Here is a 25,246-nt window from a genome sequence, read left to right as displayed (position 1 = left end):
CTTTCTGGATCCCGTGAGCTGCCCCCTGCCTGAACTCCCTTGCATCTGTCCCGTTCCCACTCCAGACACATCCCAGGGTCTTCCCACGGAACTGAGAACCCAGCTGCCTCTGGGAAGGGGGACCGAGTCCTGCCAGTAACTTGGCTGTGACCCACGGTCAGTTCTCCAATCTCCAAAACAAAGGTCTGTCCCCACTGCCAGCCCATGCCAGGGCTGTTCAGGCAAGGTGACTCAAAGGATGTGACCTCACACTGTCACCTACACCACAGGCCAAGACCTGCCCCTTGCACCAACAAGCCTTCTGGATAGGTTTCCACGCTCACCACGGGGTATGCAGTTGGCCACTCTCCTTCCCCTCCACTGGGGCTGTCCCCAGGGGGACGGGGAGGTGCTCTGTCACCTGTCTCAGAGACACTCCCCGCTTCAAGGGGAAGCACCCACCCAACGCCCAACGCCCACAGCAGCACTGCGAGTGGCTGAAGCAGGTTTTAGGCTGTGCTAAAGCAGGATTCCGAAGAGCTGGCCTCTTCCTGTTAGCACCCGCCTGCACCCCAACCAGGACAATGGACTGCTGGGACCTTGTGAAACCCTTCCCTCACTGAACATACAGCAGGTGCTGGGCTATGGAGAGAGCATTTGTTGCAGTGGTTACGTCACCACTTGGGACGCCTGTGCCACTGGGTGAGGCCGAGCCAAGAGGGGTATCAGAAAAAGCTGTGGGGGCTGGCGTTGTGGTGTAGTAGGCTAAGCTTCCACCTGCTGCACTGATATCCCATATGGGTGCCGGTTCGAGTCCCAGCTGCTCCACTTCCCACCAGCTCTCTGCTGTGGCCTGGGAAAGCAGTAGAGGATGGCCCAAGTGCTTGGGTCCCTGTACCCCCGTAGGAGACCTGGAAGAGGCTCCTGGCTCCAGATTGGCCCAGCTCTGGCAAATTGTAGATGTTTGGGGAGTGAACCAATGGATGGAAGACCTTTCTCTCTGTCTCGCCCTCTGTCTGTAGCTCGACCTCTCAAATAAATTTTTAAAAACAGGAAAGGAAGGGAAGGAGGGAGGGAGAGAGGGAGGGAGAGAGGGATCTTGGCCCCTCTGGGGGCTCACGCTTCTGACAGGCCTGAGAGTCTCCATCCGAGTCATGGCAACTAAGACCCCCAGTCTGCCCTCCGGAGAGAGGGGGCAGCAGGGGGCTGAGAGACTCCAGCCTTCCCATGCCTGGCAGCTTCCTTTCATCCCCTGGAGGGGCCCCTTTGCTCCCTGCCTTGTTACTCATTACCTAAACGAGCCATTCGTCCCCACTCCGGCAGCCTAATTACGCGTGTGCAGCCACACGCCCTCCTCCTCAGGAGCCATATGTCTGATCACACAACTGCCCTGCCCCCCTCTGCCAGCTGCAGCCCACGAATGGGTGCAGGGGCAGCTGGAGACCCTAGCAAGGTTCGGGGCAGGGACGCAGGGCTGCCCATGCAGGTCCAGCCGTCCTGGTCAGGGCCTCACTCGGCTGCAGATGCAGTCACAGCAAAGGCCCCATCCCCAGACAGACACCCAAAACACACAGATGACAAAACAAAGGGTTACAGTGTTCACATTCCCCCTCCACACAAACACATTAAACACTCGGACAAACACACACACCCAGTCCTCAGAGGCCTGTGGGCCCCAAAGGCGAGGACCATTAACCAGCAGCCCACACCCTCCTGCCCCTCTCAGCCATCATTCATGCCTGTTTCTAACACACCTGCCCACTGCCATCCTCAAAGCACACCAGGCAACCGTGGCAGCACCGAGGGCAGGACAAGGGGAGTGAGCTCAGCTCCCTTCCCTCCAAGAGGCCAGGCACTGCAGGAGGCACCTTGCTGACCTGGGACTGCAGCTGCAGGCTGGGCAGGACCAAAACAGCGCAGGAATCTGACAAACAGGGAAGGCAGGACCCGTTGCAGGAGCTTCTGGGTGAGGAAGCTGCCAGGACCCCGCGGAGACCTGATGGAAGGAGGTCTCTGGAGGCAGTGAGTGCCAGGTCAGCGGCGCACGCAGTAGCAGGGCCCCAGTTCCCAGCAGCTGGACACCCGGGGTCTCCCCCAGCTGATGGGCTCCCTCCCCCAGGGCTCCCCAGCCCCATCAACAGGCCACTAGCTGGCACTGCTGGTAGTGGCCACCAGGGGGCCTGGTGAGTCACAAGGAAGGTCCAGCCCACGGCTAGGGCACCCAGCACTCCTGCTCACCACCCAGCTGCACGCAAGGAGCAGTAGGGACCATGGACTGCCAAGCACTGGCCTCCTTATTGTTCCCTCCCCAGGCATCACCTTGTTCTCACTGCACTGGGAGGAGCTTTGGCCATGCAGTTGTACATAGGAGAGGGCGAACTGCAGGCCTGGGAGTGGCCAACCCAAATGGGCCACTGGCAGTGAGAAATCACGACCCTGCTCGCCCAGGCCTGGAGGACAGGCCACAGCTGCTGGAGAAGGCAACTGGGCCTATACCTCCAAGGCTCAGGGGGGCATCTGCCCCCATGTACCCCCTCTCCTGGAGGTGCTGCCTGCTCCCTCCTCCCCCCCCCCCCCCCCCCGCTGCAGTGGATGGAGCCTGGGCCACCCCGGTCAGCTCTGTAGCAGTCTGCACACCTTAAGCGATGGGGCCTTCCTGCCTCCTTTGGCTGATCAGTCTGGCCTCAGGGCACCCCTAAAAGTGCCCTGGTCAAAGTTGCCCAGGACCCCCATGCTGCTGAAGCTCTTTAGAGTTGTCGCCCTCATCCCCAGCGCGATGTGCTCCTCCTGGCAGCGTCTGCCCCTCTGTGTCCATGACACCATGCTCCGTGCAGGCACCTACCACCTGTGCCCTCTGCAGGACCGGGATCCCCATCCCAGGGCTCAGCCTGGGCCCGCCCCTCGCCGCTGTGCTGCCTTCCGGAGCTGACGTGGTCTCTGCACTGATTCCCCCACATGGCTATCTCTAACTGTGACCTCTCGTTGGAGCTCCAAATGCAAGTTTGATTTTTCCACTCTGCTGTCTCAGGAGCAGCTCATACCTGATGCATTCGCCACCACCCCCCGCCACCTCCACAGCTCACCCCCATCTAGAATGACCGGCCTCTGAGATTCCTCCTGCTCCCTCATCCGATCCATCAGCCCAGCCCACAGTCCTGCCCTCCCCAACACAACCTGAACACCCCCCCCCCCGCCCCGCATTTCTCCTTACCACACTGTCAAGATCTCAGAGTCTAGAAACAGCCAGATGTCAATCACACCACCCCAAGGGTTAAAACCCAGCCCTGGGGGCCCATGTTTGGATTCGTGGATGAGTGCCTGGGTTCAATAGCCAGGTCTGGCTCCTGCCTGCAGCTGTGTGCCTGACATGGGAGAACTGGACTAAGTTCCTAGCTCCTGGCTTTGGTCCCCGGCCAAGCCCTGGCCCTTGTGCACTGTGAGCATCTGGGGAGTGAAACACTGGATAGAAGATCTCCCTCTCCCTACTTCTTCCTTCCCCTCTCTCCCTCCTCCCCTTCCTTCCTCCTTCCCTCTCTCCCTCCCTCCCTCCCTCTCTGTCACTGTCTTTCCAATAAATAAAACTTAGAGAAACTCAGAGAAAACTTCCAAATCCCTCCCTAGGTCCCTGGGGATGGTTCGTCCCGCCCCTGCCCCTGCCCAGGTTCACTGCAGCACACAGGCCTCCTTTCTGTTGCTCGAAGAGACAGGCTCTTCCCCATCTCGCCTCAGTGCCTTTGCACCTGCTATTTCCTATGTCCAGCCCATCCTCCACACAGCCATTCCTTCTCGCCTTCCGGGGCTCAGCTTACATGTCCCCTCCTCCAGGGGTCTTCCCTGGGTCCTCACAGGGAGCCTTCTCTCTCTCCGCAGACACCCCTCAAAGCGGAACCTGTGAATGCCACGTCTTTTGTCTAAGCGCCTCTGGGCAGCTGGGGTTTTCTGCTGGACTGTTCATGTCCCTCACTGGATGGGAAGCTCCATGGGGGCAGGAATCCTGCTGGCCGTGTTCATGGCGCTAGCCCCAGGCTGACTCTGTGGGCACATCACAGACATTCACAAAGCAAACGGAGAGACTTCCCTGGCACTCCTGCCGGGCAGCTGCCGTATGCAGAGGAGTCAGAGTGGGTGGCACCTAAAGTGTGTCCCTGAGTGAGGAGATTTGGAAAAGAGGAAGAAGGCCAGGGGCAGGGGGAGAGGAAGAAGCCTGCAGGTGCATGTAGGGAAAGCAGTCAGGGTTCCCCTCACCCGGACCCCCCACCAGACCACCCATGCTGGTGTCAGATGACCCCTGCTGGAAAGGACGTCAGCAGGGCCCCAGCCAATCACAGCCCTGGAGGTCCCCTCTCCCGGCAACCATTTGTGTACCTCCCACTCTAGGAAAGAGGTCTCCTTTCCACCCCATACAGATGGGCCCACCCACTGGCCCCATGCCCCCCCTTCACCGGGACCCCACTGCACCTGAGGAGGCCAGGGGACGGCTGGTCCAGCCGGGCCATGCTCACCATCCCACAGGCGGTCTCTGGATCGGGAGACTTCACCTTCCCTTAAGCAGGACCAAGGCTGGCCTGCCAAGGGCCTTCGTGTGAATTGGGAAAGGGCACCCTCTGGGGGAGTCAGAGACACGGGTGTCCCTTTGCAGCCCTCACTCATCATCGCCTGTGCTGGGACCCCATGCACACCCTCTGGGGGCCAGGCGCCACCCCACGCCTGCCTTTGCAGCCCCAAGCAGACAGGAACCTGTCCTTGATGCTCTAGCTAGCCAGGGCGTCCCGGCCAGCCCAGGGTCTCTGGGGAATGTGCCCACAGTGGTCAGGGTGACAGTCTCCATGGGGCCAAGGCTGGGACTGGCTCACCCCCCTTACAACAGCTGACGGCCATTTCCCAGAGGGGACCATCTGGAGCTGAGTGCCAAGGCGGACACGCATGGCACGCGGACAATGCGAGATCACCGGGCAGCTGGAGGCCCTGCTGACCTGTTTGTCTGCCAGCGACACTGAATGTCGAACATGTGTCCTGTTGACTCTCCCTACTGGAGCCGTGCTAGCCGCCCCGTCGCCGGGCAACGCTATCTGACCTGGGGGACCAGGAGGGGGACTTTCTGTGCCAAGCAGGTCACAGCTAGGGTTATCTACACGGCCAGTCCGAGCTGAATGAAGGGCCTCCCTCCCATGCCACGCCTTCCCACCCTTCACCCTGCAATGACCCCAGACCCACACACTCTCCACCCCACAGCCACTCTGCCACAAGCAGCAGAGGGAATTCCCAGCCCTTGGAACGGAAGTGGCAGCGTTATGAGAACTGGACAGAAGCAGATCACAGGGATTAGGTGTCGGCGTTATCAACCGGGTAGGGGCAGCTGCACTCCGTCCCTGCCTGCCAGCCAGAGTCACAGGCTGAAAGGGCAGCAAAGAAAGATTCCGGGTGGACAAGAGGAAGGTGACAATGTGTGACGGGAGACGGGCGAAGGACCTTCTTTCAAGAAAAGACCAGACAAGACCCACTCGGGGCTGGTGAGCCAGGCTTGCAGAGGTCCCCACCCCCACCCTGTGAAGGAACTGTGAACTTTCTGCCTAGGTGGCAGACCCACAAGTTGCCAACTGAAGTAACAAGATCAAGGTCAAATCTCAGCTCTAGGCTGATAGCCTGAGTGTCCTAAGTGGAGGGGCATTTGATACCTGCCCTTCAAACTCCAAGGCCATGAGATCCAGTAAGGACATCTGAAATCAAACAATCAGCCATGAGGCCACAAAGGTACAAAATCAGGCAGGTGGGAAATCAGCCACAGAACTATGGAACCCCATAGAAGAAAGGTCTCCTGTGTGCCAGGTGTGCACAGGGACCCACCTCACAGATAGAGAGCCCGCCCCCTCCCCCCACTGCACCACGGAGGTTGCCAGACCTTCTGACGGGCTGAAAGGTGTCCTTCCCCACCCCCAAAGATGCCCTTGTCCTAATCCCCGGAGCCCGTGCACATGTGAGGGAGAATTAAGATTGCAGACAGAGCCAAGGTTGGCAGGCCGCTGACCCTGAGATGGGACAAGTAGTCTGGATGATCCAGGGGGCGTCTTTGCCATTAGAAGCAGGCAGAAGAGAGAAAGCAGAGAGATGGCAGCATGAGACGGGCTTGGCCCAACGCTGCTGGCTTTGAAGATGCAGGTACCGGGCTGGGAGCCACAGAATACAGTGGCCTTCTCAAAGCTGGAACAGGCGAGGGGACAGACCCTCCCCTCGAGCCCCTGGAGGGAACACAGCCCCGCCAACACCTGGGTCTGACCCATTTCAGACTTCCGGCCGCCAGAACTGTAAGGTGACACATCCAGGCTGTCGTAAGCCACCACCAGCTTTGCGGTCATTTGTTCCAGGAGCTGCAGAAACTAAGACAGCCCTCCTGGCAGGTACAAAACTGGGGGGGCGGGGGGTGCTGGGACACTCTGGCACCTGGCCTCTGAATTAGGGACCCTTCCTCACCCCTCAAAACTGAGATGTGACCTAGGGAACCTGCATCGCCTATGAAAGCGCCTAGGCTCAAGTTCTGCTCTGCGTTCCAGCCGATGCTCACCCTGGGAGGCAGCAGGGTGGCTCAAGTGCTTGAGTCCCTGCCACTCACGTGGGCATTTGGGGAGTGACCCAGCAGATAGAAGAGGGGTGTGTGTGTGTGTGTGTGTGAGAGAGAGAGAGAAAGAGAGAGAGAGAGACTGCCTTCCAGAAACATAGGATGAATGAAAAAGAAAACTTTGCTAAGACCTGAGATGCCCTGTGGCGTGTGGTCATAGTTCAGGGTTAACTTTACCTTGGTGACCGCCTTGAAGCTCTAAGCTGTTCCCCAAGAAACCCAATGTGGACTCCTGACCTCCACCGGGCCCAGGACTCACACAGAGAGGCACAGACCGCCTGTGTGGCCATGGGGAACCCCACCATGCCGACAGGACTCAGGCACTGCCTGTGGAGGGGCCAGGCTGGGCTGATGCCCTGGGAGGCCCAGCTTCCCGGCTCCCACATCTGTGGCCAGCACTGGCCTCTGGCCCATGGGCTGTGCAAGCCCACCTCTGAGCTCTCCTCAATTCTTAGCCCGGCCCAACATTTACTGGGCCCTCCCCTGGCTTTGCAGACCCACCGTCCTGCTCCTCAGAACTGGCCGTGCTCCTGCCCGGCTGTCTGCTGGACTCTCCTGGGGCTTGAGGGGCTCATTCTGAGCCTATGCAGCCTGGATGTACCCACTGTGTGCCCAGGATCAGCGCCCTTCTGGGAAATGGCAGGGAGAGCATCGTCCAAAGACCCCCTGACTTGGGAGCTTGCCCAGGCCTCCCCTGCCTCCACACCCAAGCAGCGACCCCTGGACCACTCAGTCAAGGCCATGCCTCTTCCTGTGCCACTTTCAAAGGGTGGTTTCCATGGCTCTTCCCTCCTAGCAGCCCTACACCCTCAAAGGATAGAAGTCACATCTCCCCAACTCACCGGCCCAAGGCCAGCATAAACCTGGCTCTGGCCCCCCACCACCCAGCAACGCTGCATACAACGTCCACCCCCGAGGGACACGCAGACGCAGTCCCAACCCCATCTGGACTCCTCCAGTGGGTGGGACGGGAGGCCAGGGGGCTGTGAGGGGCCCTGACCTGAATCTCAGATCACCCTGACACACGCAGCAGCTCTGGGCTGAATGCCATTCTGGTGTTCTCTGGGCCCAGCCCCCACCTAGACCAGCCCTGGAAAGAAAGTGTAGAACCAACAGCGGGTCCTCTGGCAAAGGCAGGGAGGATAGAAGACAAAACAAGACTGGAGCAAGCACATCCCCCCAAGAGGTGTGGAAATGAATGGTTTTAGCACCTGTTGACCAAACCAAGCCTACGTGAGTCCCAGCGTAGCCCAGCCATCCAGGTGCTCCTCCACGATGAAGCAAACCCATCCCCTCCCTCCACCCTCCCACCCCTGCTCCCCTCCCCCTCTTCACCCCTGCTGGCCTCTCTCCTCCCTCCTTCCCTCTCCCTGCCCCCTCCTGCTTCCTTGCTCCCAGATTCCACCTCTATCACAGATGACGCCACCCAGCTGTGCACCCCCCACTTCTGGCTTCCCATTTAAAGCCAGTCAGCCATCATATTAACATCTGACATTTCAGAAACTTCTTGGACCTGCTGCCAAATCAAATCAGCTCAGCCCGTGTCATTTGCTAACCAGCCCCATGCACTCCCCTTTAGCTCCATGTGCAACTGAGCCCAGCTCTGTGACAGCCCTCCAGGGAGTGGGACTACAGACCCTGTCCCCCAGCTTCTGCTACTCAAAAAAAAAAAAAAAAAAAAAAAAAAAAAAAAAAGATTGATTTTACTTATGTGAAACAATGACAGAGAGAGAGGGAGAGACAGATTTTTTTTAATTCAATCCCCAAATGGCAGCACAGCCAGGGCTGGGCCAGACCAAATCTAGGAGCCAGGAGATTCATCCAGGTCTCCCACGGGGGTGCAAGGGCCCAAGGATGTGGGCCATCTTCTGCTGCTTTCTCAGGCTATTAGCAGGGAGCTGGGTCAGAAGTGATAAGACCTGAAATGTCGGGACTCCAAACAGGTGTTCCCATGGGATGCTGGCATACAAGGAGCACGCGAACCTGCTGCGCCACAGCGCTGGCCCCCAGCCTCTACCAACCAGCACCTCTCAAAAGGCACACACGCTCCAGGGGCCTGGTTCCCAGACTATGCCATCTCCTCCCAGAGCCACCGGGGCCTCGTGTTTCAAAGCATGGAGCCAATCACCATGCAGAGTTGAAATTTCTTTTTTAAAACATTCATTATCTCCACCCTCTGAGGCTTAATTCTTTTATATAATAATCTTTCCCTCATCTTTAGAGAACTCTTGATAGAAATTCATGTCTCTTATAGGCAGGAAATATTTGCTGAAACTTCACCAGGTCCTTCCAAGCCACTTAGACTTTTTCTTCACTGTTTAGTGCGAGGAAGATGGAACGTGACTCTTTTTGTTATAAAGGCTCATCCTGAGCGTGACCTCTTCTGAGGGGGCCTCTGTGTGTGCGAGGCCAGGACGTGTGCACGCTGAGCAAGAGCAAGGATGGATCTTTCTGAATAGCAGGAATATTACGACAGCATTAGTCACTTTCCTTTTACTTCCTCTGCACTTTACAATGCTCATACATTTTAAATTAAATTTTTATTCGTTTGTTTGAAAGAAAGAGACAGACATAGAGTCCCATTTGCTGGTTTACTCCCCAAATGCCTACAGTAGCCAGATAGCCAGGGCTGAGCCAGGCTAAAGTTGGGTCCCTGTGGGTGACAGGGCTTCAACGACTTGAGCCATCACCTTCTGCTTTCCAGGAAGCTGAAATGGAAAGTAGAGTCAGAATTCAAAACCAGCAGCTGCAGTACAGGATGTATGCATCCCAATAGATGCAGTGCATATTGGAGTGCTGGTTTGGGCCCGGCTGCTCCAGTTCTGATCCAGCTCCCTGCTAATGCGCCTGGAAAAGCAACAGGAGATGGCTCAAGTGCTTGGGCCCCTGCACCCACATGGGAGACCCGGCTGCAGTTCCTGCCTCCTGACTTTGGCCTAGCCCAACCCAGGCTATTGCGGTCATGTGGGAAGCGAACCAGTAGATGGGGGAATAATCAATCAGTCAATCTCTCACTCTGCCTTTCAAATAAATGAAATAAATTCTCTGAGAAAACACTGGGTTTTTTTGTTCACTCATTCTCAAGGCTGGATCAATGAGGAGGCATCAATCACCTATTGTGAATATGTACTAAGTGCCCATGAGTACCAGGATCCGTGGCAGCAAAGGTGGGAAAGCCATGCCTGCCTCTGGGTGAGCTGGAGCTGCACTGGCTCAGCTTCTCCCACCCAGCAAGGCCTGGCCCAAGACACACGCACTCCTGAGGTCACACTTGAATGACATCCAACTTCTCGAGGGGGAGCAGGTGCTGGGAGAGCTGCGGCCTCACCACACTCCCATTAGGGGTCCTCAGGGGAGAAAGCCCTGCCATTGTAATGGATTCAATGGTAGCCTCCCTGCCCCCAAAGGACAGGAGCATGCCCAGAAACCTGTGGTGGTGGCCTTACTTGACAAAGGGTCCTTCAGATGCTATGGTTTGGATGCACATGTCGTGTCCCTCCAAAATCCCTCTGTTGGGACAGGAACGTCAAGGGGAGGCCATGGGAGCTACACCCTCCTGAAAGGGATTAAGGTCCCCCCAAAAGGGCTGGAGGGCACAGCGAGGCCCCCTGGCCTCTGCCTTGTGAGGACACAGCAGGGCGCCATCTTGGAAGCAGGGAGTGAGCAGCCCCCCAGCCCCGCATCAGCCACTGCCTTCCTCTTGGACTTCTCAGCCCCCAAAACTGTGAGAAGGAAACGCGCCCCAGCGACCAAGCCTCAGCAGCTGGTGCCGACTGAGACAGCGGGTCCAAGCGAGGCCAAGGCCTGGAGCCGAGATCATCCCGGACGAGGGACAACAAGCGTCCCTGTGAGACACACATGCGGTGGAGAGACCAGGGAGAAGACGGCAAGGCCAGGTGAAGATGGGGCACGGAGCACAGTCACACAGCCCCAAGCCAGGGGATGCCTGGAACCCCAGAAGCTGCAACGGGAGGGCAAGGGTCCTCCCCAGAGACTTTGGTAGAAGCAGGGCCCCCCACCCCCCATTGAGACCCTGGCTTTGGACTTCAGGCCTCCAGAACTGCAAAAGAATGAACTTTGATTGTTTAAGATTGTTTGTGATGATTTATTCCAGCAGCCCTAGGAGAAGAACACGCACCCGAGGCCTGAAACTACATCTCCACACTCAGCCAAGAGCAGGGAGCCAGCAGGAGTCAGTGGACGATGCCCATAAGAGGAGGACACACAGGCAGTAGCCACTGGGGCTCCGAGTACCCAGGCAGTGTCCCTCAGGAACAAACGCCGTCCAGCACAGGCACTTGGCCCAGCAGTTAGACACTGGCATCCACATCACAGCGCCTGAATTCAATCCTGGCTCTTGCTCCTGACTCCAGCTTCCTGCTAATGCAGACCCTGGGAGGCAGCAGGGATGACTCGAGTAATCAGGTTCCTGCCACGCACCTGGGAGACTTCGACTGTATTCTCAGCTCCTGGCTCTGGCCCCAGCCCAGCCCCAACTGTTGCAGGCATTTGGTGAATGAACAACAGATGGGGGTGGGGTGTGTGTGTGTGTGTGTGTGTGTGTCTCAAATAGAGCTTTCAATAAAAAAAAAAAAAAAAAAAAAAAAAAAAAAAAAAAGGAAGCCACTGGCCCCTGGCAGCCTTGAGTGTCAGGTAAATGAGGTGGGCAGGAGGCAGGGCACGGAACCTGGCAGCACCACTGCTGAGCGGCCTCCATGGAGAAGTGTCTGTGGCAACTGGGCACGAACAGTGGGGTTGTCACTGAAGCCAACCTACAAGTGTTTGGCTGCCTGGCCATGACCACGACCTCTGGTGCCACTAGGAGCTGGCACTGACCACCTGTACAGCGCCTGGCACGTTACAAAGCCGTTGGCCACCTGCTCCTGCATTGCTCCTCACAGCCTCCCAAGGGGTGAGTTCGTTCCCACAAATGAAGAATACTACTGACCCACACAATGCCACTCGGTGGCTTCCTAAATCCCGGGACCAGAAGCCAAGGCTGTGTTCCTAGACCCGGCATGAGCTACTGGGAGAGGCAGGTCCTGAGACAAGCAGGGACCTCGCAGAACCAGGTGCTAAGTTCAAGGGCAGGGCAGCATTTGGAGGCCTGACAGGGCTGATGGCACCCAGGAGGCATCACCAGGGAGACACCCGAACACCTCTGGTCAGGTCCCCTGGACGAAAGCCAGGTGGCTGGGCCGGGCCTCAACAGAGAGGAGAGCTTGGTGAGGAAGGAAGGGCAGAGGAACGAGGGTGCACAGATCAGCACCTCAGCCAGGTGCCCGGGCACCCCGGACAACGGACCACACGGGCTGAGACGGCGGCTGCACCACGTGTGGCCTCCCGCCCCCCGCCTCCTAGTATTCCCCACAGGGTCAGCATCTACAGAGCAAGGACTTAGGGAGGATAGTCTGATGAGAACACAGAAGTCATAACATGCCAGCCTCAGGATTCGCCACAGCCCAGATGATCCAAGTCCCAGAAACCTTCATGAGGATGCTGGCCTCGTAGGCACCACCTGAGCCTATGACCCCTGCTTATCAACACAAGCTTTGAGAACACATTCTAGAAACACCCCCCCTCCCTGAGAACCCCTCCCCCAGCCTGTCTTGTTTGCTGGGCCAAATCCTTGTCTCTCTCTCTCTCTTTTTTTTTTTTTTAAGATTTATTTATTTATTTGAAAGAGTTACAGAGAGGCAGAGGCAGAGGCAGAGAGAGAGAGAGAGAGAGAGAGAAAGAGGTCTTCCATCCACTGGTTTACTCCCCAGATGGCCACAATGGCCAGAGCTGGGCCAGTCTGAAGCCAGGAGCTTCTTCCAGGTCTCCCATAAGGGTGCAGGGGCCCAAGGACTTGGGCCATCTTCCACTGCTTTCCCAAGCCATAGCAGAGAGCTGGATTGGAAGTAGAGCAGCTGGGACTCAAACCAGTGCCCATATGGGATGCCGGCACTGCAGGCTGTAGCTCTATCCGCTACACCACAGTGCCAGCCCCGTGGATCCTTGTATCTTTGGCCTTTTTCCATCACCCTCGCTATCAGCCACATTTATCAAGCTGGCTTCTGGTTCCAACACATGCTGGTTACCCAGAAGTGCTAAGGAGAAACTGTGTTAACAGAAAGACTGCCATGCTGCCCTCCTGGCCACGCCAGCAGCGTGATTCTCATGGAGGAATAAAAGTGCTAACTATGGATGTGGCACCCACCAGATGCCCTCGCACTAGGTGATGGACACCTGATCTCAATGAGCTCTGGCTACAGCCACACAAGGTGGCCCCCACGTGCTGTCCTACAAACGGAGATGCCAAGGCACGGGCAGCAGCACAGCTGAGCCGCAGGAAGGCCTTCAGCCCAGGCAGGCTGACCTCAGACACCAGGTCCTCCACCACCACTGCACTGCTTCACCTCCTGGAGAAAGCACTGCAGAGACGCAGGACCAGATCACAGGATCCAGGTGGGTCTCTGGCACGGGAGATCATGGAGCCCAAGACAGGGAGCTGGAGAAGCACGTTAAGCCACCTCTGTGACATCAGCATCCATTATCAGAGTGCCGGCTCGAGTCCCAGCTGCTCCACTTCTCATCCCTTAGCTCCCTGCTAATGCGCCTGGGAAAGCAGTGGAAGTCAGCCCAAGTCCTTGGGCCACCGCACGCACCTGGGAAGCCCAGAAGAAGCTCCCAAATTCTGGCTTTGGCCTGGCCTAGCCCTGGCTGTTGGGTCATTTCGGGAATGAACTAGCAGATAGAAAATCTCTCTCTCTCTCTCTCTCTCTCTCTCTCTCTCTCTTTCTGCCTTTCAAATCAATAAATAATCTTATTTTAAAAAGAAAAAGGGGAGAGAAAGGGAGATAGCCCAGAGAGTGAGGGGAGAAGGGAAGGAGGTTCCCTGAGAGACTCCAGGAGCCCAGTGCCTGTCCCCTCCCAGAGAACAGAAGGATCGAGGCCTTGGGCCCTGGATATCCTGCTGAGGCCCGTGGCTCGGGCTCCATTAGTGATGTCTAGAAAGCAGGGCTCCCCGCTGGGCCTCTTGCATGGGAACAGGGAAGAGACTCCCAGGAGCTGGAAGGAGGCCCTGCCTGTGTGCTTCGTTCGCAAGGACAAGAATGGCATCTCAATCACCATCGTCCTCATCAGCCCCCACACCGGGCACTCCAACAGCTCGTATGTGGGTGGCCTTATTTCCACTCACACCACCCCTCCAGGGCCACTGGAGGCCAGGGAGATGAAGCGGTTTGCTCAGATGACTCCAGCGAAGCCAGGAGCAGCGGTTAGGGCGGTGCAGGCATCGGAACCACACAGACAGACCTGCGTCCAGCCCTGGCTCTGCCACGCACCAGCTGCGGGACCTTGAGCAAGTAACCTCTTGTGACACCTTCCGCCAGAGCTGCCAGAAGCAATCATCCCCAGTGCTGGCTCCTGCCTGCATCACTCCGTCGGAGCGGATGCTGAGACCACGTCTAAGCTCACGGGGAAGAGCGTCACGCTGGATCGCTATGATCTGCCCCGAGGGCACCAGCATCACGTATCTTCCATCCCTGACCCGGAGAAGCACTGTGGCTCGCACAGGCGCTGCACAGCAGCATGGAGACGCAGGGCTGCAGACTTCCCACTAAGGCACCCAAGCAATCCACAAGGAGAGGAAAGCCCTTTCAACAAATGGTGCTGGAACAATGGGAACAGATGGACTGAGACCCTGACCTCACGCCACAGACCACGAAATTACTCACCAGAAAAATGCAAGTGAAAAATAAAAAGACCCGAGACAGGCATTGTGCACAGCAGGTTAAGTTGTCTCTTGGGACAAACACAGCCCATATCGGAGCAGAGGTTCAAATCCTGGCCGCTCTGCTTTCACTCCAGCTCCCTGCTAACTTGCTTGGGAGGGCAGTAGAAGATGGCTCAAGTACCTGGGCCCCTGCCACCCACCTGGGAGACCCTGATGGAGTTACTGGCTCCTGGCTACAGCCAGGCTCAGACTTGGCTGTTGTAGGCATTTGGGGAGGGAACTAGCAGATAAAAGATCTCTCTCTCTCATTCTGTGTGTGTGTTACTCTGCCTTCCAAACAAATAGATAAATACATCTTTAGAGAGAAAGAGACAGACAAGAGACAGACAAAGGCAAACACTGGCGAGGGTGTGGAGCAGCCATAACTCTAACAGACTGCTGGCAGAACATAAAACATTATGAGCCACGGAGCAAATACAAGGGTATTTCAAACAGCTCGTGGAAAAATGGTATCAATGGATAGGTGTACTTCAGTATGAAGTGTTGTTTTGTTTTGTTTTGTTTTAATTTTGACAGGTAGAGTTAGATAGTGAGAGAGAGAGAGAGAGAGAGAGAAAGGTCTTCCTTCCGTTGGTTCACTCCCCAAATGGCTGCTATGGCCGGAGCTGCGCCGATTCGAAGCCAGGACCCAGTTACTTCCTCCAGGTCTCCCATGCGGGTGCAGGGGCCCAAGCACTTGGGCCATCCTCCACTGCCTTCCCAGGCCACAGCAGAGAGCTGGACTGGAAGAGGAGCAGCCAGGACTAGAACCAGGTGCCCATATGAGATGCCAGCGCCACAGGCGGAGGATTAACCAACTGAGCCACGGCGACGGCCCCAGTATGAAGTTTTTCAAATCCACGAATGTTTTTTCATAATATGCATTGCCCATGAGCTGTATGAAGTGTCCTCCTGGTGAGGCAGTTTCACGTAAAGTTAAACATTCACCTACACTTTGACCCAGCAAGTCCACTCCTAGATACTTATCTCAGAGAAGCTAAAACATATGCCTGAGACAGGCACTTGGCCAAGCATTCAGACACCCCTTGGGACCCCACATCCCACAGCAGAGTGCCTGGGTTCAAGTCCCAGCTCCTCCGCTTCTGTCACCATCCCTACTAACGCACACCCTGGGAGGCAGCAGGTGACGGCTGAAGTACGTCCCCCCATGGGAGTCCCAGGTGGAGTTCTGGGCTCCTGGCTTCAGCCTGGCTCAGCCCTGGCTGTTGCAGACATTTGGGGAGTGAACCAGTAGTGGATGGGACCTCTATCTCTCTCTCTGCCTTTCAAATAAAATGGAAGTTTTAAAGGAAAGCACATACCAAAACAAAGCAAAACTGTATCAGAATGTTCACAGTATCTGGTGATTTATTATAGCCAAATAGGAAGCAACTTCAATGCCTTCACCAGGGAAATAAGCTAACTGTGGTTTCTCCATGGGATGGAATACTACTCAGCAATGAAAAGGAACAAGCCATAGACAGCAGCATGGGTGAATCTCACAGACACTGCATTGAGCAGGATACTAGAACATGCATTTCAATATTCCATTTAAATTATGCTCTGGAAGAGATAAAGCTAATTTAAGGTTTAAAAACCAGAACACTGGCTACTTCTGGAGGGGTGGTTAGGATGGCCTTTGGAGAGACATGGGGAACTTTCTTGGGGGCCAGAAATGTCCTATACCTTCACCAGGGTATGAGTCACACTGGGTGTACCCATTAATAAAATTACCCTGCTAAGATTTATGCATTGATGTGTAAATTTTTTTAAATCAAGCTACTCCTAAAGTAACAGGGAAGAAGCAATCTTGCGAGGTCCCTCTTTGCCTCTCTCTCTCCCCCACCCCTTCTCTGCCTCCCTCCCTCTCTCTCCCCGCTCTGTCTCCGCCTCTCAAATTAAAAATACACAGAAACATTGATAGACTTGGGGAGGGGGCGACTCCAGGCACTCAACCCTGACAGAGGAGGACAGTTCCCCTCCCCAGCCCAGGCAGCAGAGAGGGGACAGGAACCAGAGGTGATGGAGGAGATGGAATTAGGCCTGGTGCCGGGACATAAACTGCAAAGGAAACCCCACCCACAGTGGGGAGGGGGCAGCTGGAAGTGGGGCTCCAGGAGTCCCAAAGGGGGATGAGGAGGTCCTCAGATCTCCATACCATTCCCTGGTATCCAAAGCTTGTGCACCTGCCTCACCTACCTAGGAGGGCTTCGGGCAGGGGCAGGCTGTGGCGAGCACAGCACTAAGGGGCAAGGGAGGAATGAGTTTCTATGCGTCCCCACAAAGCCTACAAGGGCTGCCCTCAGACGTGCACGAAGAAGGAGGGAGGAGGCTGAGCAGGGGTCACAACTCCCAGCTGACCCAGCCAGCGCAGGGCCTGGTGGGGCTCCAGGGACAAGACTGTCAGCTCCAATCAAGGTCCCAGTGAGGTCAACTTCCCCAACACACCCTGGACAGTTGCTGTGAGCTTCAAGAGAATCAGGAGGCCCAAGCCCCACGCTTGCCACAGGGCCCCTACCCAGCCTCCCGGCTCCTTGCCCCCCTGCTGAGGAGCCACACTGCACATGTGAGCCCTGCGGCATGCCGAGCCATATGGCTTCCTCTGCTCAGTTAAGGCCCCTGTAGACAACAGGCTCTTAGGGGGCCCAGGCCTGCGGCTTTGGCATAAATGATCCCATAGGGCCCGGCACGAGGCTGGGCACCCCGCTGGCCTTCCTGATGCCTGCTGATCCACTGAGCATGAAAACCAGAGTCCTGGAAAATGTGAATCTGGAACGATCCACAGCATTCCCAGGAAGACAGCTCCAGCCCACCCTGCCCCATCCATCGTCAGCTCTGGCGGGGAACTGGGCTCTCGTTCAGCCCATCTGCTCAGCAGCTCTTTGGTTGCGTTTTCTCAGCTTCCTATTAGCCAGAAAGAAAGAACATCCTTGAAAAACACAAACAGCAAAGAGACTGGACAGGAGGCATAAAGGACCCCCTGCGGCAGGAACGCCATGGGGGCAGCGGCCATGGCAAGCAGGCAGAGGCTGGGTAGAGGGAGCTGCTGCTCCCACGGCTCACAGAGGGAGAAGCGACTGGAAGAGGGGCTGTCCCTGGCTGGGGTCGGGGAGGGGGGCGATGAGAAGAACACTTTCCCCAAAGTGCCTGGGGTCTTGGAATTTACTGCAGGAGAACGCCACTGCCTTCAGAGGACCCTGGAGGAGCCCCTTCCCACCTCCACGCACTGCTTGTCCCTCCCTGATACTCCTGACCGTCAGGCTAACCAACCACGGGGACATCCCAGCTGCCCCTGCCCCACTGCCAAGGAAACCAGTAGAGGCCTCCTCGGAGGATACAGAACCCCCAGGCCAGAGTCCAGAGGAGAGGGCCCAGCCCCCACCCCAGGGCATGTAACAACCCGGGGACACAGGAGGTGACAACAAAACAGAGGCCCAATCCCACCCTAGAAGGATCCGGCAGGTGGGAGCCCAGGTCTGCTGGGATGGAAGCTTCAGGCAGGCTCAGAGGAGCGGGAGACCAACAGCAGAGCCAGCTCCTCCCAGCTGGATGCCTCACACAGTCAGCCCTGGGAAACAGCTCCTGGGGACCCAGGGAACAGGAGCTCAGCCCAGCAGAAGAGCAGAACAGCCAGCGAGAGGGACAGGTGCAGTCAGGAAGGGACGCGCCCTCGGCGGGGAGCAGGCTGCTGGAAGGTGAGGATTGTGGTTGCTAATCCCTCACGGGCAGTCATCTTTGCACAAAGGACTGCCACAAAGAGACTGCCCTCTGCAGTCACAGGCTAACCCCAGTGACAGTCACGGAGAGACAGCCCTCTGCGCAGGTGCACCGCACAAGGCTGAGTCGTCAGGACAAGGAGCCTTGTAGCTGCCTCTGTCCCAAGGCTGGCGCCGGCCTTGGAGTCTGGACAGGAAAGCCAGAGGCTGGGAAATCCCTAAAGCTGAGCTCACAGAGGAGGAGGCCAGGAGAGGACTGCTGACTGCAGGTGGCTGAGGTGTCCCTGAGGTTGCTGCTGCGCTCTGGGCCTGCCTGGCCACCCCTGGCACCTGTGGATGCTCACAAATCATTTGTTGAATGAATATGTTAGCTGGCAGCCCCCTGCTGTGGTCCACATCCTGACTCCCCTCTCCTGTGTTTCTGGTACCCTTGGGTCTCTCTCCTTTCTTGAAAGAATTTTTATCTGTTTATTTATTTGAAAGGCAGAGAGAGAGAGAGAGATCGTCCATTTGTTGGTTCACACCCCAAATGCACACACATCCAGGGCTGGGCCTGGTTGAAGCCAGGAGCCTGGATCTCCATAAGGTTTCCCACGTGAGTGTCAGGGCCCCTTGAACTTGGGCCATCAGCTGCTGCCTTCCCAGGTGCATCAGCAGGGAACTGGATAAAAAGCAGAGCAGCTGGGATTTGAACGCGGGACACCGGTGTTGCAAGCCGCACATTCACCTGTGTGCACCCCACGACTCTGCTTTCATCATATCACACAGGGCTCTGCACCTCACAGGCACCATCCCTACCCTCTGGCTCTTCTGCCCTCTCCACTCACTCCTCAACTCACTGCTATCTGCTGTCTGCTGTCTGCTGTCCACTGCCATCCCTCCCATGGTCTCAGTTACAGTCAGCAACGGCCAGGCCACTCTGCCCAGAAGTCACTGTGACCCCATGGTGTCGTTGGCCTCCCTGCGGCAGCTGGTGCAGCTGTGCACCCCTGCACCGTGAAACACTCCTCCCTCCACGTCTAGACACAGCTGGTACTTGGGGGACCCCGAGGAACCACCCAGGAACCTCTCTTCTTCTCACTGCACCACCTCCCTGGAGAGCTCACCCAACCCAGGGCTTCAATTCCCCTCTCTGTGAGAATGACGCCCAGATCCTTACCTCCAGCCCAGCTGCCCACTGACACGCTCCTTCCAGTCTCAGGCTTGTCCAACTCAGCACTTGGACCCTGGCCATCACCCTCCCTCCAGGGCCTCCCCCATCTTAGCCACCTCAAGTGGTCAGTTGTTCCAAACCTGGGAGCCATTCTTGCCTCCTCCCTCTCACCAAGTCCTCAAATCTCATCAATCTACTGCCTGAGAAACTGGAGATCCACCCGCTTCCAGACAACCCCACTGGGCCCACTCTCCCCACCTGGACACCCACACAGCCTCCACATCATCTCCTACTCTCCACGCTGCTTCTCCCACGCACTCTCACCACACAGCAGCCAAGGCAGTTTTTCAAAAGTCCCATCACCTTAATCCTTGGCTAAAGTCTTCAATGAGGGGCAAGCAATTGGCCTAGCAGTAAAGATGTCCACGTCCTGTATATATCACAGTGCCCACCTCCTGCCTCAAGCTCTCGACTCCAGCTTCCTGCTAAGGCAGACTCTGGGAGGGTACCGGCGACGGCTCAAGTGATTGGGTTCCTGACACCCACACAGGAGCATCGGTTGAGTTCCTGGCTCCCAGCTTCAGCCTCTGGCCATTGCACACATTTGGGGAGTGAACCAGCAGATGAGTTCTCTCTCTCTCCCCCTTCCCCTCCCTCTCCCTCTCTCTCCCTCTCAAATAAAAAGTTAGAAATCAAATCTCCAATGACTACAGTGTCCTTACTTAGGAAAAACTCCAAAATCCTCAGGGACACTCCCAGCTGTCTGCTGCAGCTGGTCCCCGCCCACATGCCCAGTCTCTTCCCCCCTAACACAGCCGGTCTGGTCTGCTTCCTGTGCCCTCCCCTCCCCACTCGCCAGCCAAAAGCTCTCATCCTGCCCCAGGCTGTCCACACACGGCCACAGCAGTGCTTTCCCAACTGCCATGTGCAGGCTCTGATTCAGTGGGGTGGGCGGGGCCTGAGAATATGCCTTCTGAAGGCGCTCCCCCAACCACACAGGTGCTGCTGGTACCTTGGCTTCACTTTGAATAGCAAGGATCCGGAACATTCTCCACAGACTCCACCTTTGCCCAACTGAGTCCTACTTCACTCCCACAGCTCAGTGTAAATATCATTTTGTCCAAGAAGCCTTAACTGACCCTCCCCAAGAGTAGGTTAGAGACCCCCCTCCCCTGCAAACTCCTAGCTTTGTATTTTCTCTGAGCTCCACTGTGCTTCTCCTTGGAACACTGACCATACCAAACTGTGGTTAATGGTTTCTTTTTTTCTCTTCTCTTTTCTTTTCTTTCTTTCTTTCTTTTTTTTTTTTTTAATGGGAAAGGCAAAGAGAGAGAGAAAGAACAAGAGGCAGAGAGAGTTCCCATGTGATGGTTCACTTTCCAATTCACTTCCCAAATGACTGCAACTGCCAGAACTAGACCAGGGGCCAAAGCTGGAGGCTGGGAACACAACCCAGGTCTCCCACATGGGTCACAGGAACCCATCCCTTGAGCCATCACTGCTGCCTCCCAGGGTCTGCATTAGCAGGAGGCTGGAGTCAGGAGTCGGAGGAAGGTATCAAATACAGGTACTCCAACATGGGGTGCAAGCATCTTAACCCTAAGCCAAATGCCTGTCCCCCTCCCTGCCTCATTCGTGATAATAAAAAGAGAGAGATATCAATCCTCCATCTACTGGTTCACCCCCCAAATGACCACAATAGCCAGGGCTGGGCCAGGCCAAAGCCAGGAGCCAGGAGCTTCATCCAGGTCTCCAACATGGGTGCAGGGGCCCAAGCACTTGGGCCAACCTCTGCTGCCTTTCCAGGCGTATCAGCAAGGAGCTGGATCAGAAGTAGAGCAGCCAGGACCCAAACTGGCACCCATATGGGATGCCGGCACTGCAGGTGGAGGCTTAACCCTCTGTGCCCCTCATGTTATTCTTGAACTTTTAGCTCCCTAGCCAGACTACAAGTTCAAGAGCTCAGGGTTTGTAAATCTTTTCTACAACCGAGCCCTCTGCACCCGGCACTGGGCCTGTGCATCATCAGTACTTGCAGGGCTGGTCTTGCCAGTCTTGCATCCACTTCTTCTCATAGTAGTGTCTCAATTTTCCCTTAACCAGCCACCCCTCTCCCACTATCAGTTCTTACTGATTTACGTTTAGGTGGGAGGTCCTGAGACCCAGGTCTGACCAATCATGTGCTTTCTCTCTGATTGATTCAGGGATAGCCATGTGACGTAAGCCAGGCCAATGAGCTTCCTCTCCGGATGTCTGTTAGAACTACTAGGTGGAAAAACAATATATGTCTTTCCACTGCAGTTACTCAGCAGGTAGGAGCTGCTGTCACCACTCTGCCTGGCCTAGAACTTAAAAAATGAGATCAACAGAGAAGAGAGAGGGAAATAGACAGATTTCACAGATGCAGACATGCCTGGTGTCTATATTTGCCATTACAAAGTAAAAAATTCCCTTTCATGTCTAAGTGAAAGTGGGTTACATTTCTGTCACTTGCAACCAAGAGTCTTAATACAACGCTCAAATAAATACTGTGCATTGGATGAGTTCAATGAGCAAGCAAGTAAAGCTTGGCAGGAGAACTCAGTGTCTCCTCGGGGGAGGCTTTCAGGCACCCTGCAAACCCCACCACTCGTGAGCATGGAGACGAGCACCCCAGGAACTGAAACGCAATGGCGACCTGGCCCCCAGCATTCCTTGCAACAACAACCCATGCCCCCAGCACCCGGCTCAGACACCAGCCCTGGGACCAGGCTGGTGAAGCGGACATAGCTTTCGGTGCCCCTTGGGTTCCCCACCAGGAGGAGAGCAGAGAGGTCCCAGCCAGCCCTGCGCCCTGTCTTGCCTCCCACTCACAGCTGGGCTCCTAACCCTACCAGGGCAGGCTCTGGCTGCCGTTCCTCGGATGCCTCCTCGGCGGATACCATGTGGCTCTGCGTGTGGCAGGCATCCGGTATGGGAGGATAACCAAAAGATGGACAATTTAGGGGACCTTTTAGGGTTTTTTTGTTTGTTTTTTTTTGAGAGACAAAGAGAGTTCCCATCCACTGGGTCATCCCCCACCCAAAAAAATGCTTGCAACAGCCACTGCTGCTGGGTCAGGAACAGAGCCAGGAACCAGTGCAATCCAGGTCTCCCACAGGAGACCAGGGACCCAGTTAGTTGAGCCAGCATCACCTGCTGCCCCCCAGGTTCTGCTTTAGCAGGAAGCTGCAGTTAGGAGCCAGGGCCAGGTAGGGAAACCAGGCTGATACAGAACGCAGGCCTTCACCCAGCACCTTAACTGTTAGGCCGAAACCCACTCCAGATGGGTGGTTTTTGCCTGCTTCCTTCGTGGGTGTCACCTTGCAACAGATTAGGTCAGGGGAAAAGGGGGTGTGATATGGAACAGCAAGGAAGAGATGTTTAATTATGTCCCCATGAGTCACCTCAGAGCAGAGCCCCAGGAAGGAGGCAGATGCTGGCCTAGATGTCCCCTCAGATGACTCAGGAGCCAGGTGACTTCTGAGCAAGTCCACACCTGACCGAGTGTGAGGGGGGGAGGGGGGCTGCCAGGCTGCTGGGGAGGAGGCGGAGGCACTGAGAGGCGGAGGAGGAGAGGCGCTGGCCCCTGTGCACCTCTCCCCTGGGGCTGGAGCCCTGGGAAGCGGTCCCCTCCAGGGCAAGTCCCTCCCAAGGACTGGGGTTTCAGGACCCTCCACAGAGGGCCAGCCAGAGGCATCAAGGCCACACAAGTCCCAGGAGGGTGGAGGGTGGTAAGGCCCCACCCGGCTGCCTCCTGTCCCCTCACTTCCTCCTGCTCGGGCCCCTCACTCCCAGGGCCCAGGCTCCACCAGGCCTCTGCCAACCCCTCTACAGCCCCAGTCTGCTTCCTCGCCGCCCCTGGACACAGGCGCCCTCAGTGTCTCAGTCACACCCCATCCCACGCCAACCAGCTTCACTCACACCGCCTCCAGAGGCCTCGGGACCCTGTGGGGGCTCCACGGGGATGGAAGCAGCTGGGCCCGCAGCCAAAGCAACAGCGAGGCCCGGATTCCTTCCCCTCGGGGCTCCCCTCCCTGCGCCCGGACGCCCCCCCAGCCTCTTACCTTCATGGTGGGAGGTGCTGTGAGAGGAGGTGACAGCGGTCGGTCTGGGAGGGTCACATCCGAGCTGTTGGCCAGCTCCTGTTTCCTGTGAAGAGAGCAGGACACAGGGGAGGTGAGCAGGGGTCTGCCTGCGCTTCCCCTCCCTGCTCGAGGGCTGACTGGGCTCAGCGACGCTACTAACTGATGACGCGGAAGACTATAGAGCTGGGAGCGTCTTCCTCACCTGATGTACGACTGACACTCAAAGCACAGCTGCTCCACGCGCAGTCCCTGGGCCACCAGCCTCGCCCCCGCACTTCTGAGAAACGCAACTGCTCAGGTGCACACCAGGCCTGCGCGGGATGGCGCCCAAGGACCTGCACGGCATCAGACTCTGCAGGAGACCCGGCCCATGCTGAGATCTGAAGGGGCTGAGGAGGGCTCAGGAAGGGCGAGGGGTCCAGCCTGTGGGACTCAGGCCCCTCTGTTCCCTCTGCACACAGAGGGCCCAGCCAGAGGGCTGACCTTGGAAGGTCAGAGCTGTAGGCCGCAGGTAAAACTTATTTCAGTCCACCGCGCAGGCTGGAGAGGCGGCCACACAGAAGGGCGTCTCCTTGGCAACAGGGCTGCGCTCTTGCACTCCCCACTTCCCATCTGGCCCTTGCTGGTGGCCAGGGGACACTTGTCTGCAGGCCGTTCACCAGGCAGACGGTTTGGGGCGGGAGACGCATTTGGAGCGACATGGTTACACAGCAGGGCCAGCCGGACAGAACCTGGGGAATCCCTGGCCAAGGGGCTTTAGGGTCCTGGCTGGCCCTGGCTACTACCACAGCAGGGAAAAGAAAGGCAAGGGCAGCGGGATTAGGACCAGCAGGGGCCCCCACTTCAAAAGTGTTTCCTCCTCCCACGGTGCACCCTGAAGCAGCCAAGAGACTCAGCCCAACACCAGGGTCCCACTGAGACCGCCCAAGGATCCCACTGCCCTCGAGAAAGAAGCAAGCATGCTGTGCCCTGCCAGTGGGGGCAACAGCTTCACCCCCAAACGTTCTCCACAACAGAAGCCCACACTCCCTCCAGCTTCGCAGAGAGAAGCACACCCTGGGGCCCAGACGCCATCTCTTCCTGGTCCCCTCAGGGTACAGGACCTGCTCCACGCTCCATCTAAGGACAGCTCCTGAGAGCCAGCCCCTGCTGCCGGCCACCCCCTCCCAAGGCAGCCAAACGAGCAGGCTGGCAAGCATCAGCCAGGGCCCTGGGTCCACACAGCCCGGTAGCCCTGACATCAGCAAGGTTCTCTCACCTGCCGCCTTCTTCCTGGACCTAGGATGGCTGCAAGCAGTGTCCCTTCCCTCCCGATCCAGACTAAAACTGGCACAAGAACAGGCAGGAGGCGTCGTGGCTCAATAGGCTAATCCTCCACCTTGTGGTGCCGGCACACCAGGTTCTAGTCCCGGTCGGGGCTCCGGATTCTGTCCCGGTTGCCCCTCTTCCAGGCCAGCTCTCTGCTGTGGCCAGGGAGTGCAGTGGAGGATGGCCCAGGTGCTTGGGCCCTGCACCCCATGGGAGACCAGGAGGAGCACCTGGCTCCTGGCTCCTGCCATCGGATCAGCGCGGTGCGCCGGCCGCAGCGGCCATTGGAGGTTGAACCAACGGCAAAAAGGAAGACGTTTCTCTCTGTCTCTCTCTCTCTCTCACTGTCCACTCTGCCTGTCAAAAAAAAAAAAAAAAAAAAAAAAAAAAAAACCAGGCAGGACCAAGACTTGGCACACAGGCAGGTGCCAGATACACCAGCTCCATTCACATCATGGCCACCTGCCTCCCCTTCCCGTTATTGCCTGGGATGGTCCCTGTAGGCTGGGGCTGAGTCAGATCCCGCACAGGCTCCCTCTCCTGCCACTGGGCTCCCCCACCACCACGCATCCACAGCTCTTTCTCCATGGGCCTGGCCCCCGAGAGCCAGGA

General features: G+C 57.0%; 1 protein-coding gene across 9 annotated transcripts in view; it reads right to left on the bottom strand.

Moving 5' to 3' along the window:
- RAP1GAP2 (RAP1 GTPase activating protein 2) overlaps nucleotides 1-25,246 on the bottom strand; it is a 217,574-nt gene that overhangs the window by 87,845 nt on the left and 104,483 nt on the right. For 8 of the 9 annotated variants that reach the window (XR_007911239.2, XM_051824520.2, XM_051824524.2 and 5 more), the window contains one exon: nucleotides 23,306-23,390. Coding sequence is in view for 8 of the 9 variants with exons in the window: in XM_051824520.2 (XP_051680480.1) it covers nucleotides 23,306-23,390 (85 nt within the window). In the remaining variant the exon portion in view is untranslated. Of the gene's footprint in view, nucleotides 1-23,305; nucleotides 23,391-23,528; nucleotides 24,542-25,246 lie in introns of those variants that run through there. The other variant, XM_051824527.2, reaches the window with a different exon arrangement.

The sequence above is a fragment of the Oryctolagus cuniculus genome, chromosome 17, assembly GCF_964237555.1.
Source record: "Oryctolagus cuniculus chromosome 17, mOryCun1.1, whole genome shotgun sequence".
In the NCBI taxonomy this organism is placed as follows: domain Eukaryota; kingdom Metazoa; phylum Chordata; class Mammalia; order Lagomorpha; family Leporidae; genus Oryctolagus; species Oryctolagus cuniculus.
The sequence above is the reverse complement of the archived record's forward strand: the minus strand, read 5'-3'. Positions and strand labels throughout refer to the sequence as shown.